This window comes from Silurus aristotelis, assembly GCF_946808225.1.
Source record: "Silurus aristotelis genome assembly, chromosome: 6".
In the NCBI taxonomy this organism is placed as follows: Eukaryota; Metazoa; Chordata; class Actinopteri; order Siluriformes; family Siluridae; genus Silurus; species Silurus aristotelis.
Window position 1 is genome coordinate 27,688,213 of NC_139579.1, and position 14,024 is coordinate 27,702,236.

General features: G+C 39.2%; 1 protein-coding gene across 2 annotated transcripts in view; it reads right to left on the reverse strand.

Annotated features, from left to right (window-relative positions):
* Positions 1-452: 452 nt before the first annotated feature.
* The window catches only part of ccdc177 (coiled-coil domain containing 177), a 14,972-nt gene continuing 1,400 nt past the window's right edge, over positions 453-14,024 (reverse strand). The window contains exons 3-4 of one of the 2 annotated variants that reach the window (XM_083544009.1): positions 9,376-12,505; positions 453-1,238 (exon numbers count right to left, since the gene is read on the reverse strand). In XM_083544009.1, the coding sequence (XP_083400135.1) occupies positions 9,962-12,499 (2,538 nt within the window). In that variant the 5' untranslated portion in view covers positions 12,500-12,505 and the 3' untranslated portion in view covers positions 453-1,238; positions 9,376-9,961. Of the gene's footprint in view, positions 1,239-4,608; positions 5,252-6,866; positions 12,506-14,024 lie in introns of those variants that run through there. The other variant, XM_083544010.1, reaches the window with a different exon arrangement.

Sequence of the window (14,024 nt, forward strand, 5' to 3'; positions counted from 1 at the left end):
ATAGATAGATAGATAGATAGATAGATAGATAGATAGATAGATAGACAGATAGATAGACAGACAGACAGACAGACAGACAGACAGACAGACAGACAGACAGACAGACAGACAGACAGACAGACAGACAGATAGATAGATAGATAGATAGATAGATAGATAGATAGATAGATAGATAGATAGATAGATAGATAGATTTGTGTCTCAGTTGACAGTTAAATTCGAAACTACTGTATGTTTTACGGTATTATAAAATAAAATTATACAATATAATCGGCCAATAATGAAAATATATCGCATGTTTTTGTGTACATTGATATTAAATTAAATTAAGTAAATATTTAATATTTCTATTCTGTGTGCTTCATAAACACATAAAACAAAATGAGAACATTTCTATGAATGTATTTATTTGTTTGTTATTTATTCAATAAAAGAATTAGACACATTATCATTCACTGAAAAGTTCAGACTTTATTTCTCTTAATCATTCATACAGCATCCTATTCACAAAACAGTACAGTTGTAAGCGGGTTTGATCATATATTTCGAACAGATCCGTCTGTTTAGTTGTTTTTGTGTCTTCACCGTCTTCTTCTTGAAACAGCTTAAATATTTTAACTAAAATGTGGTGTTGGACCAAAAAAACAGCACTTGACTGATACACAAATGTGATCGTTTCAGTTTTAGCATTTCCGTTTTATTGTTACAGCAAATGATGTATTGTACTAGTTAATGGGACCTACTTTTTTTTACCTCCTAAAAAAAAGGAAAAATCAATAAATCAATAAATCAAACATTAAGTTTGTGACAGCCAATAATCATCCAATATGTGAGTTTTACTCTATTGTACATAAATGTTCATATTTTTATTTCATACACTGAATGGCCCTGCATTTCCAATCTAAATTGAAACAGCTCAAGCGGATGCACACTATGATGCAAAGAATATGAACATAAAATTATGGCCAAACAGCATTTATCCTAGTAGTCTAAACTGTAACAGAACCCCAGCAATGGTATGACGAAGAGCTTTTATCCCATTTAAAAATGTTCTCTATGCCTGATTCTGTAGCTGTATATCTGAAAATATTTTATTTAAATGTGTATTACAGTCACACGTATCCTAACCGATGTGAAATTGGAGCGGAATAGGAGTTCTCACGCGTTCTCATCCTTGTGCGTTTATTATGAGCAGTCTGCAGCTCATGCAGCGGAGGCCACCTTCATCATCTTCACACCTACAGTAGATAAACATATGAAACAAACAAAATATAAGTTTAGTATTGACTTTCAGCACAATTCATTTGGGAATTAATATGCATATGAAGGTTTGGACAGAAACCACTGTTGACCCCAGGTATTATAAAATACATAGACAAACTGTGGACACCTGACTATAAGATTCGTATGTGCTTTTGAACATCCCAGTCCACAATGAATCCCCATTTGCTCTTATAATAACCTCCACTCTTCTGGGAAGATGTTCCACTACATTTTGGAGTGTGCCCATTCAGCCACAAGTGTGTTAGCAAAGTCAGGCACTTATATGGGTGAGGTGAGGTGAGGTGAGATGAGGTGAGGTGAGGATGCCAATTCATCCCAAACCTGTTTAGTAGGGTTGCAGTCAGAGCTCTATAGTGGAAGATCTTCTCCAACTAATGTGAAGCATATCTTCATGAAGCTGATATTTTTATGTGGGAACAGGTTTGGGTTTCCGAGTTCAGATGAAGGTAAAATTGAATTCTGTTGAAATCCTATACAATTGGGTGACTTTAACTTTGTGGTAACAGTTTGTGGAACAAGTACAGTGAGGAAAATAAGTATTTGAACACCCTGCTATTTTGCAAGTTCTCCCACTTAGAAATCATGGAGGGGTCTGAAATTGTCATCCTAGGTGCATGTCCACTGTGAGAGACATAATCTAAAAAAAAAAAAATCCCGGAATCACAATATATGATTTTTAAACTATTTATTTGTATGATACAGCTGCAAATAAGTATTTAAACACCTGTTTATCAGCTAGAATTCTGACCCTCAAAGACCTGTTAGTCTGCCTTTAAAATGTCCACCTACACTACATTTATTATCCTAAATTAGATGCACCTGTTTGAGGTTGTTAGCTGCATAAAGACACCTGTCCACCCCATACAATCAGTAAGAATCCAACTACTAACATGGCCAAGACCAAAGAGCTGTCCAAAGACACTAGAGACAAAATTGTACACCTTCACAAGGCTGGAAAGGGCTACGGGAAAATTGCCAAGCAGCTTGGTGAAAAAAGGTCCACTGTTGGAGCAAACATTAGAAAATGGAAGAAGCTAAACATGACTGTCAATCTCCCTCGGACTGGGGCTCCATGCAAGATCTCACCTCGTGGGGTCTCAATGATCCTAGGGAAGGTGAGAAATCAGCCCAGAACTACACAGAAGGAGCTGGTCAATGACCTGAAAAGAGCTGGGACCACCGTTTTCAAGGTTACTGTTGGTAATACACTAAGACGTCATGCTTTGAAATCATGCATGGCACAGAAGGTTCCCCTGCTTAAACCAGCACATGTCCAGGCACATCTTAAGTTTGCCAATGACCATTTGGATGATCCAGAGGAGTCATGGGAGAAAGTCATGTGGTCAGATAAGACCAAAATAGAACTTTTGGGTCATAATTCCACCAAACATGTTTGGAGTGTGTGCAAACCTGGTAAAAAACTACAGGAAACGTTTGACCTCTGTAATTGCAAACAAATGCTACTTTACCAAATATTAACATTGACTTTCTCAGGTGTTCAAATACTTATTTGCAGCTGTATCATACAAATAAATAGTTAAAAAATCATACATTGTGATTTCGGGATTTTTTTTTTTTAGATTACGTCTCTCACAGTGGACATGCACCTACGATGACAATTTCAGACCCCTCCATGATTTCTAAGTGGGAGAACTTGCAAAATAGCAGGGTGTTTAAATACTTATTTTACTCACTGTAAATATGGCTCAAGTGTCCAAATACTTTTGTCTAAATATTATAAAAATTCTGTGTCCGAGGAAAAATCAATTATGCCAGGGGAAATGTGAAATACAATACACCAGTGGTCCCCAACCCCTGGGCCGTGTACTGGCACCGGTCCGTGGGTCAATTGGTACCGGGTCGCACAGAAAGAATACATAACTTACATTATTTCTGTTTTATTTATTATTTGATTAACAATGTTTTATTTTGGATAATGACCGGATTCTCTCTGCCACATCTGTCTATGACTCACTTTTGATGCATGTGTCATGATGCCTCAGTCTTGTGTATTATCTCCATCCACTACCTTCATAAAGGGGCTGCTCCGGCCGCTAACACATAATACATTACCGCTAAATTGAAACCCCCAAGCTAGCACAATGAACAAAAAAAAACCACAGTGGATTTACAATTATCTTTTATTATTATATTTAGAAAATGCCAGTTTTTATGCCGGTCGTTTTATTTTATTTCGTTGCATTTATCCGCCACACCTTAAAGGCCGGTCCGTGAAAATATTGTCCGACATTAAACCGGTCCGTGAAAATATTGTCTGACATTAAATGCAAATGCAAAAAAGGTTGGGGACCACTGCAATACACCATCGATAAGGATTCTCATAAAATTAATTACTCAAACGTCATCTAATTATTACACCAATGTACAATCAGTAATGCTGTGTTGTATTTGTTTCAGAAGTGTACATCAGTGCACTAAATGTAGAAATAATACGAATATTTAAAGGGTCAGACAATGAAATAATGTAATGAGCATGAATCTTCATAATATGGGTGTGTAGGTACACAACTACACAATCAGACATCTTGGTAAAACATTGGGAAGAAATTCTGAGGGCTTTTATGTGTGTAATGTAATTACTTATTTATTTGTTTAATAATAGAGATATAGACATACTTATGATCACGATATAATCAGAGAATCTAGTATATAATATAATCATCCCAAAAGTATAAATAAGAACACAATAAAATACCTGCAGCAGGACCTAAAATCTTGTTAGCTTGTTAGGTTTTCCTTTAATTAAGAGACCAAGCAAATTAAGAGCAATGCATTGTATGTCTCGAAATACAGTGTGTTGTGGTGTTCGTCATAAATATAAAGGAATGCTTGCCAAAACTGGGGAAACATGGTGTCTAACAAAAACCATTCAAATACCAAATTTTTTAAAGCAGCTCGCATTTTCTGAACAAGAAAAAACATCTCAATGAAGACTGTGAGTCTGGAGGTGAGTGAAAATGGAGACTGGGGCATTCAAGTTAAGTTAATGACAAGGTAATAGAATTTCACTTAGAACGAAGGTATAAAATGATATTTAAGTGGATTGGCATCCCAGTAAGGCACTGCTGGATCAATAGTGAGGAAGTGAAAGCTGCATTACACCACTCAAGCACTACTTGGGCATGGTCCTTTCTCTTAACTTTGTGATGAATGATGGGAAAAACTACAGTACATTGAGGGAAAGAGGTAGGTAGATCGACGGTGGATGGATGGATGGATGGATGGATGGATGGATGGATGGATGGATGGATGGATGGACGGATAAACAGACAGACAGACAGGCAGCATAAGTGCAAAAGAGTGAGTCCCATGCAACAATTCTTCACGATAAGAGACAGCTGCAAACCTCATGAGAGTCCATACTGATTTGCTGCTGTTCAAATAGTCAAGAATGGTGGCCAATATCAATATATTTGATGGCTATAATTTTCACAGTAGTAAGTTTCAAATGTAATACCTCAATTTATATCAGCCCTAAAGTATAATGTTTTGTGTAACATCATGCTTTATGAACGTTTTCATCTTCAGAAGCTGGGCTACTTGTGACAGAAAAAATTAAGTTAAAGTTCAGATCTCAATCCTATTAATTATCTGTTTAAAAACAGTCCATCCATCTGGAAGAATGGGTGAAAATCACTCCCAAACAGTGCACACAAAGCTGGTAGAAACATACTAAAAAAAAAACTGCAGTCATACAGTATAGTCTTGAATATTTAAGCATTTCCAGTTTAAGTTTTGCGGATAAATATTAAATCTTCTTCTCCTTCTCCTTCTTTCGGCTTCTCCCATTAGGGGTCGCCACAGCGGATCATCCGTCTCCATACTGTTCTCTACATCTGCCTCCTTTAACCCAACTACCTGCATGTCTACCTTCACCACATCCATAAACCTCCTCCTTGGTCTTCCTCTTTTCCTCCTTCCTGCTGGCTCCATCCTCAGCATTCTTCTATTGAGATATACAGTGGGTACGGAAAGTATTCAGACCCCCTTAAATTTTTCACTCTTTTTTATTTTGCAGCCATTTGCTAAAATCATTTAAGTTCATTCTTCTTCCTCATGAATGTACACATAGCACCCTATATTGACAGAAAAACACAGAATTGTTGACATTGTTGCAGATTTATTAAAAAAGAAAAACTGAAATATCACATGGTCCTAAGTATTCAGACCCTTTGCTCAGTATTTAGTAGAAGCCCCCTTTTGATCTAATACAGCCAGGAGTCTTTTTGGGAAAGATGCAACAAGTCTTTCACACCTGGATTCAGGGATCCTCTGCCATTCCTCCTTGCAGATCCTCTCCAGTTCTGTCAGGTTGGATGGTAAACGTTGGTGGACAGCCATTTTTAGGTCTCTCCAGAGATGCTCAATTGGGTTTAAGTCAGGGCTCTGGCTGGGCCATTCAAGAACAGTCACGGAGTTGTTGTGAAGCCACTCCTTCGTTATTTTAGCTGTGTGCTTAGGGTCATTGTCTTGTTGGAAGGTAAACCTTCGGCCCAGTCTGAGGTCCAGAGCACTCTGGAGAAGGTTTTCGTCCAGGATATCCCTGTACTTGGCCGCATTCATCTTTCCCTTGATTGCAACCAGTCGTCCTATCCCTGCAGCTGAAAAACACCCCCACAGCATGATGCTGCCACCACTATGCTTCACTGTTGAGACTGTATTGGACAGGTGATGAGCAGTGACTGGTTTTCTTCACACATACCGCTTAGAATTAAGGCCAAAAAGTTCTATCTTGGTCTCATCAGACCAGAGAATCTTATTTCTCACCATCTTGGACAACTCCATGCGGGTTTTCATGTGTCCTACACTGAGGAGAGGCTTCCGTCGGGCCACTCTGCCATAAAGCCCCGACTGGTGGAGGGCTGCAGTGATGGTTGACTTTCTACAACTTTCTCCCATCTCCTGACTGCATCTCTGGAGCTCAGCCACAGTGATCTTTGGTTTCTTCTTTCCCTCTCTCACCAAGGCTCTTCTTCCCCGATAGCTCAGTTTGGCCGGACGGCCAGCTCTAGGAATGGTTCTGGTCGTCCCAAACGTCTTCCATTTGAGGATTATGGAGGCCACTGTGCTCTTAGGAACCTTAAGTGCAGCAGAAATCTTTTTGGAACCTTGGCCAGATCTGTGCCTTGCCACAATTCTGTCTCTGAGCTCTTCAGGCAGTTCCTTTGACCTTAATGATTCTCATTTGCTCTGACATGCATTGTGATTTGTAAGGTCTTATATAAACAGGTGTGTGGCTTTCCTAATCAAGTCCAATCAGTATAATCAAAAATTTCTGGACTCAAATGAAGGTGTAGAACCATCTCAAGGATGATCAGAAGAAATGTATAGCAGCTAAGTTAAATATATGAGTGTCACAGCAAAGGGTCTGAATACTTAGGACCATGTGATATTTCAGTTTTTCTTTTTTAATAAATCTGCAAAAAGGTAAACAATTCTGTGTTTTTCTGTCAGTATGGGGTGCTATGTGTACATTCATGAGGAAAATAAATTAACTTAAATGATTTTAGCAAATGGCTGCAATATAACAAAAAGTGAAAAATTTAAGGGGGTCTGAATACTTTCCGTACCCACTGTATGTCCCTCCTCTGCACATGTCCAAACCATCTCAATCTCGCCTCCCTCACCTTGTCTCCAAAACGTCCTACATGCACTGTCCCTCTAATAAACTTGTTTCTAATTATGTCCATCGTCGTCACTCCCAACAAAAACTTCAACATCTTCAGCTCTGCTACCTCCAGCTCCACCTCCTGTCTTTTACTCAATGCCAATGCCACTGTCTCTAAACCATACAACATCGCAGGTCTCACCACAGTCCGATAAATGGATAAATAATAAATATTGATTTAAAAAAAATAATAATTTTAAGCATCTCATCTGTATAATAGACATATGTAATCCTTTTCACTTTTAAGGTGGTTGAATATTTTTTTTGCACTATAGAAAATCAGATTTTTCATTTCTTAACCAATATTTTAGCAGTAGCCAGCAATTCTGTACCACCATTATTTATCTGTACTCTTCTTTTGACCTCCAAAGATGTACTTTGATGAGGTGCCACTTTGGTCTGTTAGCAGTAAGAGAGAATGCTTCTACAGTAGATCCTGTGCCCTCCCACCCACATTCCCCTGATCCTTTGGGAATTCATCAAAGGCCTGGGCCACTGTTTTAACTGCACATTGCTATGGCAACTACTGAATAAAAATGTGTCTCAGGCTTTTTCCATTTCTGAGTTCCCATTTTTTCCAGGCAGGAAGATTACGCAATTGTACAATTTGTCAATTTCAGGTCCAGATTATCTGACGGCTGCAACTTTTTTGTATTTAAATGGTGAACTGTGGGCACAAAATGTACTTCAACTGTTGTGTACTTGAGATGAATCCGAAAGCTGGATATCATTATCAGAGAAAAAAACCAATAAAAAAAAACGAGAAGTACGTAATCATTTATAACAGGTTAATGATTTATAATTAAATATTAGGTCTCTAAATATTTATTACATTTCATTACAAATATCCAGAGCAACCTGCCATATAAGTCAAGTCAAGTTTATTTTTATAGCGCTTTTCACAACAGACATTGTCTCAAAGCAGCTTTACAGAAATCAACAGTTAAGGTGAACGGTGTGTATTTATCCCTGATGAGCAGCAGTGGCGACTGTGGCAAGGAAAAACTCCCTTAGATGTTATGATGAAAAAACCTTGAGAGGAACCAGACTCAAAAGAGGAACCCATCCTCATTTGGGTGACATCAAAAGTTTGATCATAAATCTTTTAACAATACAGAACACTGGAGAGTGAGAACTAACATGAGTACTGGAGAATAAGATTATAAGTAATGTTCTTTCTACAGTCTTATACAGTCTTTATGGTTATAACCTTGTTAGCCAAGTGTACAACTGCAATTTTCTTTTTACTTCTGACAGAGTAGATTGTTGCATTTTAGCATTGTGTGTGCTTGTGCTTTTAAGGTCTCATTAGTCACTATTAATGCTAATTATTTATCGTTGTTAGCTAACACCGTGTCAGCGATGGAAACTAGCAGTGATGGCTGAAAACCCCATGCTAATCTGACTGTTACTAACAGTGATAGATATTTTACTTTCCTATTATTAGCTGCAAGGAAGTTAGCATGCATTACATACAGTATTCTTATGAAAGTGGGTAATCCAAAGCATTACCTTACCTGGGTCTCTAAGTGATTATACATTTACGACAGCCACCATTATCCAGCACGACTTACATTTATATCATTCATACAACTGAGCTGCTAAGGGCCTTGCTCAGGGGCCCAGGAGTAAAAAATTGGTTTGGCTGGGATTTAAACTCACAACAACCGCCCTGATAAAAAAAAAAAAAAAAAAAAAAAAAAAAGGTCTACTTGATTTATAAGGACTGTAATTTCATACCTGTCCAGACAGACCTTAGCTTAGCACCTTATTATCTGCTTCACAGACTTCTCCAATGGTCCCTGCTACTACTTTTGTCTGTTTCTTGTGAGTAGGCTTTTTTACTGACTGTAATAATGTTCCTTTTCAAACACGCTGAGATTGGGTGTAGTGAAGGGGCATTGGGAGTATCTAAAAAAAAAAAAAACAGACAGAAAGCCTACACAAGCAAGCCGTCTATCAAGGCATACGGTTTTCCAAATGAGTTTCCTCAGTTTCTTTGTCCCTGATCTAAATAAATTACATGAGGGCGTGTTTTGGATAGACTCCAAAGCCAGAAGTCCCTCAGACTCCTGTCGAATGCTCTAAATGCAATATATACAAATATCTAAGTGCAGCAATCCATGCACATTATAGAACTGGAAGTCCATTGAGTTTGCAATAGCTAGTCTTTTTGTACATAAATGTACATATACTAAAAAGCAGAAGTAGGATGCAAACATCGAAACATGAATGTTTATGATTTCCAAAAAAAATGTGTATCCTACTCGATAAATATGGCCACTGTGCAGATGCAATTTCACAAGTAAAACTTCTATGATACTGACTGGTAAGAAATAGAAAAATTGACCACTGCTCCTTTAAATAAATGATCAAGAGAGATTCTGACACATTGAGCATACCTGATTGTAAGAGAATGCAGATCGTCAGCGCAGGTTCATAGAGTCTGATGCTGAACCAACGCTTCATCAGCAGCTGGACTCTGCTGAGATCACTCTTTGCCACGTCCTCACGTAAACCCTGCTCTGTCAGCGTTGTCTTTCACACGTAGGCAAGTCCTTGTTTACCGTCAGCAGGTGTCAGGTTGGGACTTTTATCAATATCATGCAACCACATCTGTCTTATGAAGCACTCTGCACTCTCCTTAGGGTTTAAACAAAATAAGTCATTGATTTGTGATGAAATGGTGACTTTGCTAAATAGTGAACAACGAACTCTTAATGAACAGTCTTCAGATAAGTGGGGCTTTTTGCCATGTTATGAAAACAGGCATACCACTGCAAGCGACTCGTTCACACACAACCAACAGTTAGCAAACTAAGAGAAATGTATTTTGTTCATGATAAATGGCTCAAGAGTTCGAGAAGAAACATGATTCTGTGAAGAGATATGTTTCAGCAAAGCTGTGGGTCCAGTTCTGTGATGACACTGCCGTGGAGCAACAAGCTGCTCATTTCAATTATTAGCTCAATGTAGAGAGAAGACATCTCACTTTTCATCCAAACTAGCCTGCAGCTGTGCTTCCAGGACCATCTTGTCGAAGGTGCGCATGTTGGTCTCTTCTCGCACTCGGTCCCGGACGTGGAAGGAGGCACGTGCTACTGAGCGGGCGCTTTCTAATACAGCACGTTTTTCACGGAATATCTGTTCGCTCTTCTCAAGCTTGCGCTCTATTGATTGAAGCAACTCCAGCCTCCTCTGCTTCTCCTCTTCCTCTACTTTCTGACGATTAAGCTTCTGAATGCGCTCTTTCTCCAGTCTGCTCTGGACAGCACGCTGGGCTTTTTCTCTGGCCCTCTCCTCTGCAAGCATGGCGGCCTGCTGTACCCGCTTCACCGCTTCCTTTGCCCTGGCCTCCATCTGCTCTTTTTGTTGCCGCTCGCGCTGCTCAGCAGCCTTTTTAGCTTTCTGGATCTGCTGTTCTTCACGCTTGGCTTTTTCCCGCAGCTCTTGTCCTCGTCGCTCCTGTATCTGCTCATAGTTCTCCAGTGATCGGCTCAGCTTCTGTTCCGTTGTCCGCCGGGTTTCCTCAAGCTCGTCTGCTTTGCGGCGCTCGATCTCTTCGATGAGTGCTATATGCCGACGCTTTTCCGCTCGATTGAGGCCACGGAGCTCCTCCAACATCTGGTGGTCTCGCTCCTGCCTCTTCAACTCTGCAATGGTTAGCTTCTCTTTGATGAGCACCTTTTCGTGCTCCAGCAAAGCCGCCCGCTCCTCTTCCAAGGATTTGAGGTTCTGCTCCTGCATAGACTTCTTCAGCTTCTCTTCACGAGCTGCCTGCTGCAATTTTTGCAATCTGCTTCGCTCTTGTTGCTCAGCTAATTCCCGCCATCGCTCCTCACTTTCGGCCACGCGGCGTAACTTGGCTGCTGCTGCCTCTCGCTCCTGCTGGCTGAGTCTTCGCTGCCTGGTGGAAAATTGAGACTGCCATGCTCGATGGCATTGAAGCACTGCTCGCTGTTTATCTCGATCTTCACGTTCACGCCGCAGCTCCTCTATTCGCCGTTCACTGTCCCACTGCAAGTGTGCAACGTATCGTGTCTGACTCATAATATCTTCTTCTTGGTACCTGGCTAGCATTAATGCTGCAATCTTACGGTCACGTTCTGGAACTGCCTTGAGGCCTCGCCGCTTGACCTCTTTTACAATGCGCTCTACCTTCTGTGTAGTCTGTCGAGAGTGACTCAGGTCTCCCAAGCTTAAACTTCGGCCCATCAGAGAGTTGAAAGTAGCTAAGGTGCGAGCACGAGGACTTGATGTCTTACCCCAGTGATCCCGTGCCCCTTCCCAGCTGTAAGAGGAGGATGCTGACTCTGAAGAGGCACATGTGGTTGTTGTTGTGGTAGTGGTTGAAGTATTAGAAGAGGTAACCTCTTCCTTTCTTCTTTGTAAGGACTCTAAAGAATGGCTTCTCTCTCTGGCTTTTGACAGGGACATAATGTGCCCATTGTGCTGAGTAAATGGTCTAGTGATGCCATTAGCAGGGCTTTGTGCGGCCGATTTCGATACAACTGGCGCAAGAGATGAAGACATCCTTGGAAACGGGGAAGGCTTTGGTGTGGACCTGGGAAAAGTGTTTGCAGACTTTAATAGGGTGATAGGTGGTTTTTTGGACACTGGTGCTCCTGTTGTTGATGTAATCACTTTTGGAGATATGGATCCTTGCGTCCTTCCAGCAGACACAGTAGATAGTATTTTAGGCTGTTTAAAGGATATCTCTTTATTAGTGTGTCCAGTGCTTATTGGACGCACTGCTAAAGATGGAGCTGCAATAATTTTACTACATGAACTTGAAAATAAAGGAGATATTTTTGCTTTTTCCTCTGAGCACTGAGGTATATTTTTGGAGGAGGGCTGTGAAACTGGTGTAGATTGTGGTTTTGTTGGGCCACTGCTAGCAGGTGACTTTTTGGCAATAAGATCAGAGGAAACAGAACCATGATTGGTTTGCTTAGTCACTTCAGTGCTGGTATTACCTTGAGGTTTCTCTGAGTCCTGCGATCTGCTGCTATTGTTAAGTGTTGCCTGGAGGGCCCTTTTTTTCTCCTCTTGAACTATTCTTTCTCGTTCCTCTCTGCAGTGTCTGAGTTTAGCATGTCTGTCCTTCTCATACATTTCAAACATCCCCGTGGCGACACGCATGCTATTGACAGGGGCCTCTCGTGCAAAATCAGACAGAGGTCTAGACAAAAGCTCCACTGGTTTGACTCCACATCGTGCACATGCCTCGAGAGAACGAGGGCTGGTTAGCACGTACCGGCTGCCTTCTGCAGCTGGGGAATCAAAGTTGTAAAGGTCGAGATGTAGCTTGGGATGCTCAGATTCGCTGTTCTGTAATTGGCATCCTTGAGGACTATGTTCAGTCTCAACTCTCGGCTCTTGTTCTTGAGAGTTAAGAGCAGACTTTTCCTTTTTCCCATCTTCATCCTGTTTAGGTAGACACGGGGCTTCCGATGCAGCAGCAGGGGGCACAAAATATGAGCATTTGATCTTGTTCTGGTCCTCGGGTTCCAGTGGATCCACCATGGTGAGCTGTTTAATAAGAAAAAAAGAAGGAAAAAGAAAATTAATAGATTATAGTTGTTTGTAATATCTATTTGCATAAATTCCACAACTCTTACAATCCAGGACTTTTTATGGATTCAATTAGAAATTATCTGACTGGAATCTACACGAAACAAATCAAAATATTGAATATTGTTGTTTCTCTGATTAATGCTGTTTTGACCTGGTTGCTGACTTTTGGTGAATAGCCTTTTCTTGGCTGATCTGTGATTGTACCATATTCTTTCCATGTTTTAATGATGGTTTTAATAGTGTTCTGGAAAATATTCAAAGTTTGTGATACTTTGTTTAAAACCAAATACAGATACAAATATTGATAATTCTTCAAAAATACTGTACACCCCAGACTTGTTTAAAAGCTTTATGATGCTGTTTGTTTAATGTTACAAGCGTATTTATACCAAGCTCATCCAATGCTAAATGGACAAAGATCGACTTCATTCAACTAATTCACTTCTGATTAGAACCAGTTGACACCAGAAATAATGTTGGTTTTCACACCAGCTTTTAAATTTTTTTCCATTTAATAAAATGCCTTGATAAAATCTATTGGGGCTGTCAATCGATTAAAATATTTAATCGTGATTAATCGCATAATTAATCACACATTTCTATATTTTCTAGATGCACTTAAAATTAATACTTGTAAAGTTTTAAAGACTCTAATCAACATGGAAATGGACAAATATGCTTTGTGTAAATGTATGTTTATTATTAGTGAAACCATATGCAACATAGAGCATAAGACAAAAGTTACATAAAATTAAAAAATAATAATAAATGTTTTAAATTACATAAATCATGACACCAAAAGAAACTTTTGCTTTGTTTCCACACGGACGGTTTTAATTAACGGATGTGTGCACCATTATTGGTCTGGGGAATAGGATATAAGTCTATGATCCATTGCTACAGTAGATGGCGGTAATCATCTACTTAAAAATGCAAACCACCAATTAAGATGAAGAAGAAAACGAGGAGGAAGAAGAAGAAGAAGAAGAAGAAGAAGAAGAATCATTGCCTTTTTTTGTTATTTGATGTTAGACTTGAGTTTATTATTTATTTATGTCTGACTGAAGAAAGGATTAATAAATGTGTATTGCATGAAAGGTTGTAATAATGCCTCTTTTATATTTATTAATTTATATTTTTTATAATAATGGTCGAACACAAATGCCCATGGGATTAGTCACACGTTAATAAAATTAGTGCTGTTAAAATGAATGAAACGAATTATTAATTATTAATATGTGTATATATATATATACAGAATAGATGAGATTTTCTCTCTCTTCTCTTCTCTCTCTCTCTCTCTCTCTCTCTCTCTCTCTCTCTCTCTCTCTCTATATATATATATATATATATATATATATATATATATATATATATATATATATATATAGTGCATATATATAGACATAAAGTAAGAAAAACCCAAAAGGAGAATGCAAGTTATACTACATTAGCATTAGACATTAACGGAACT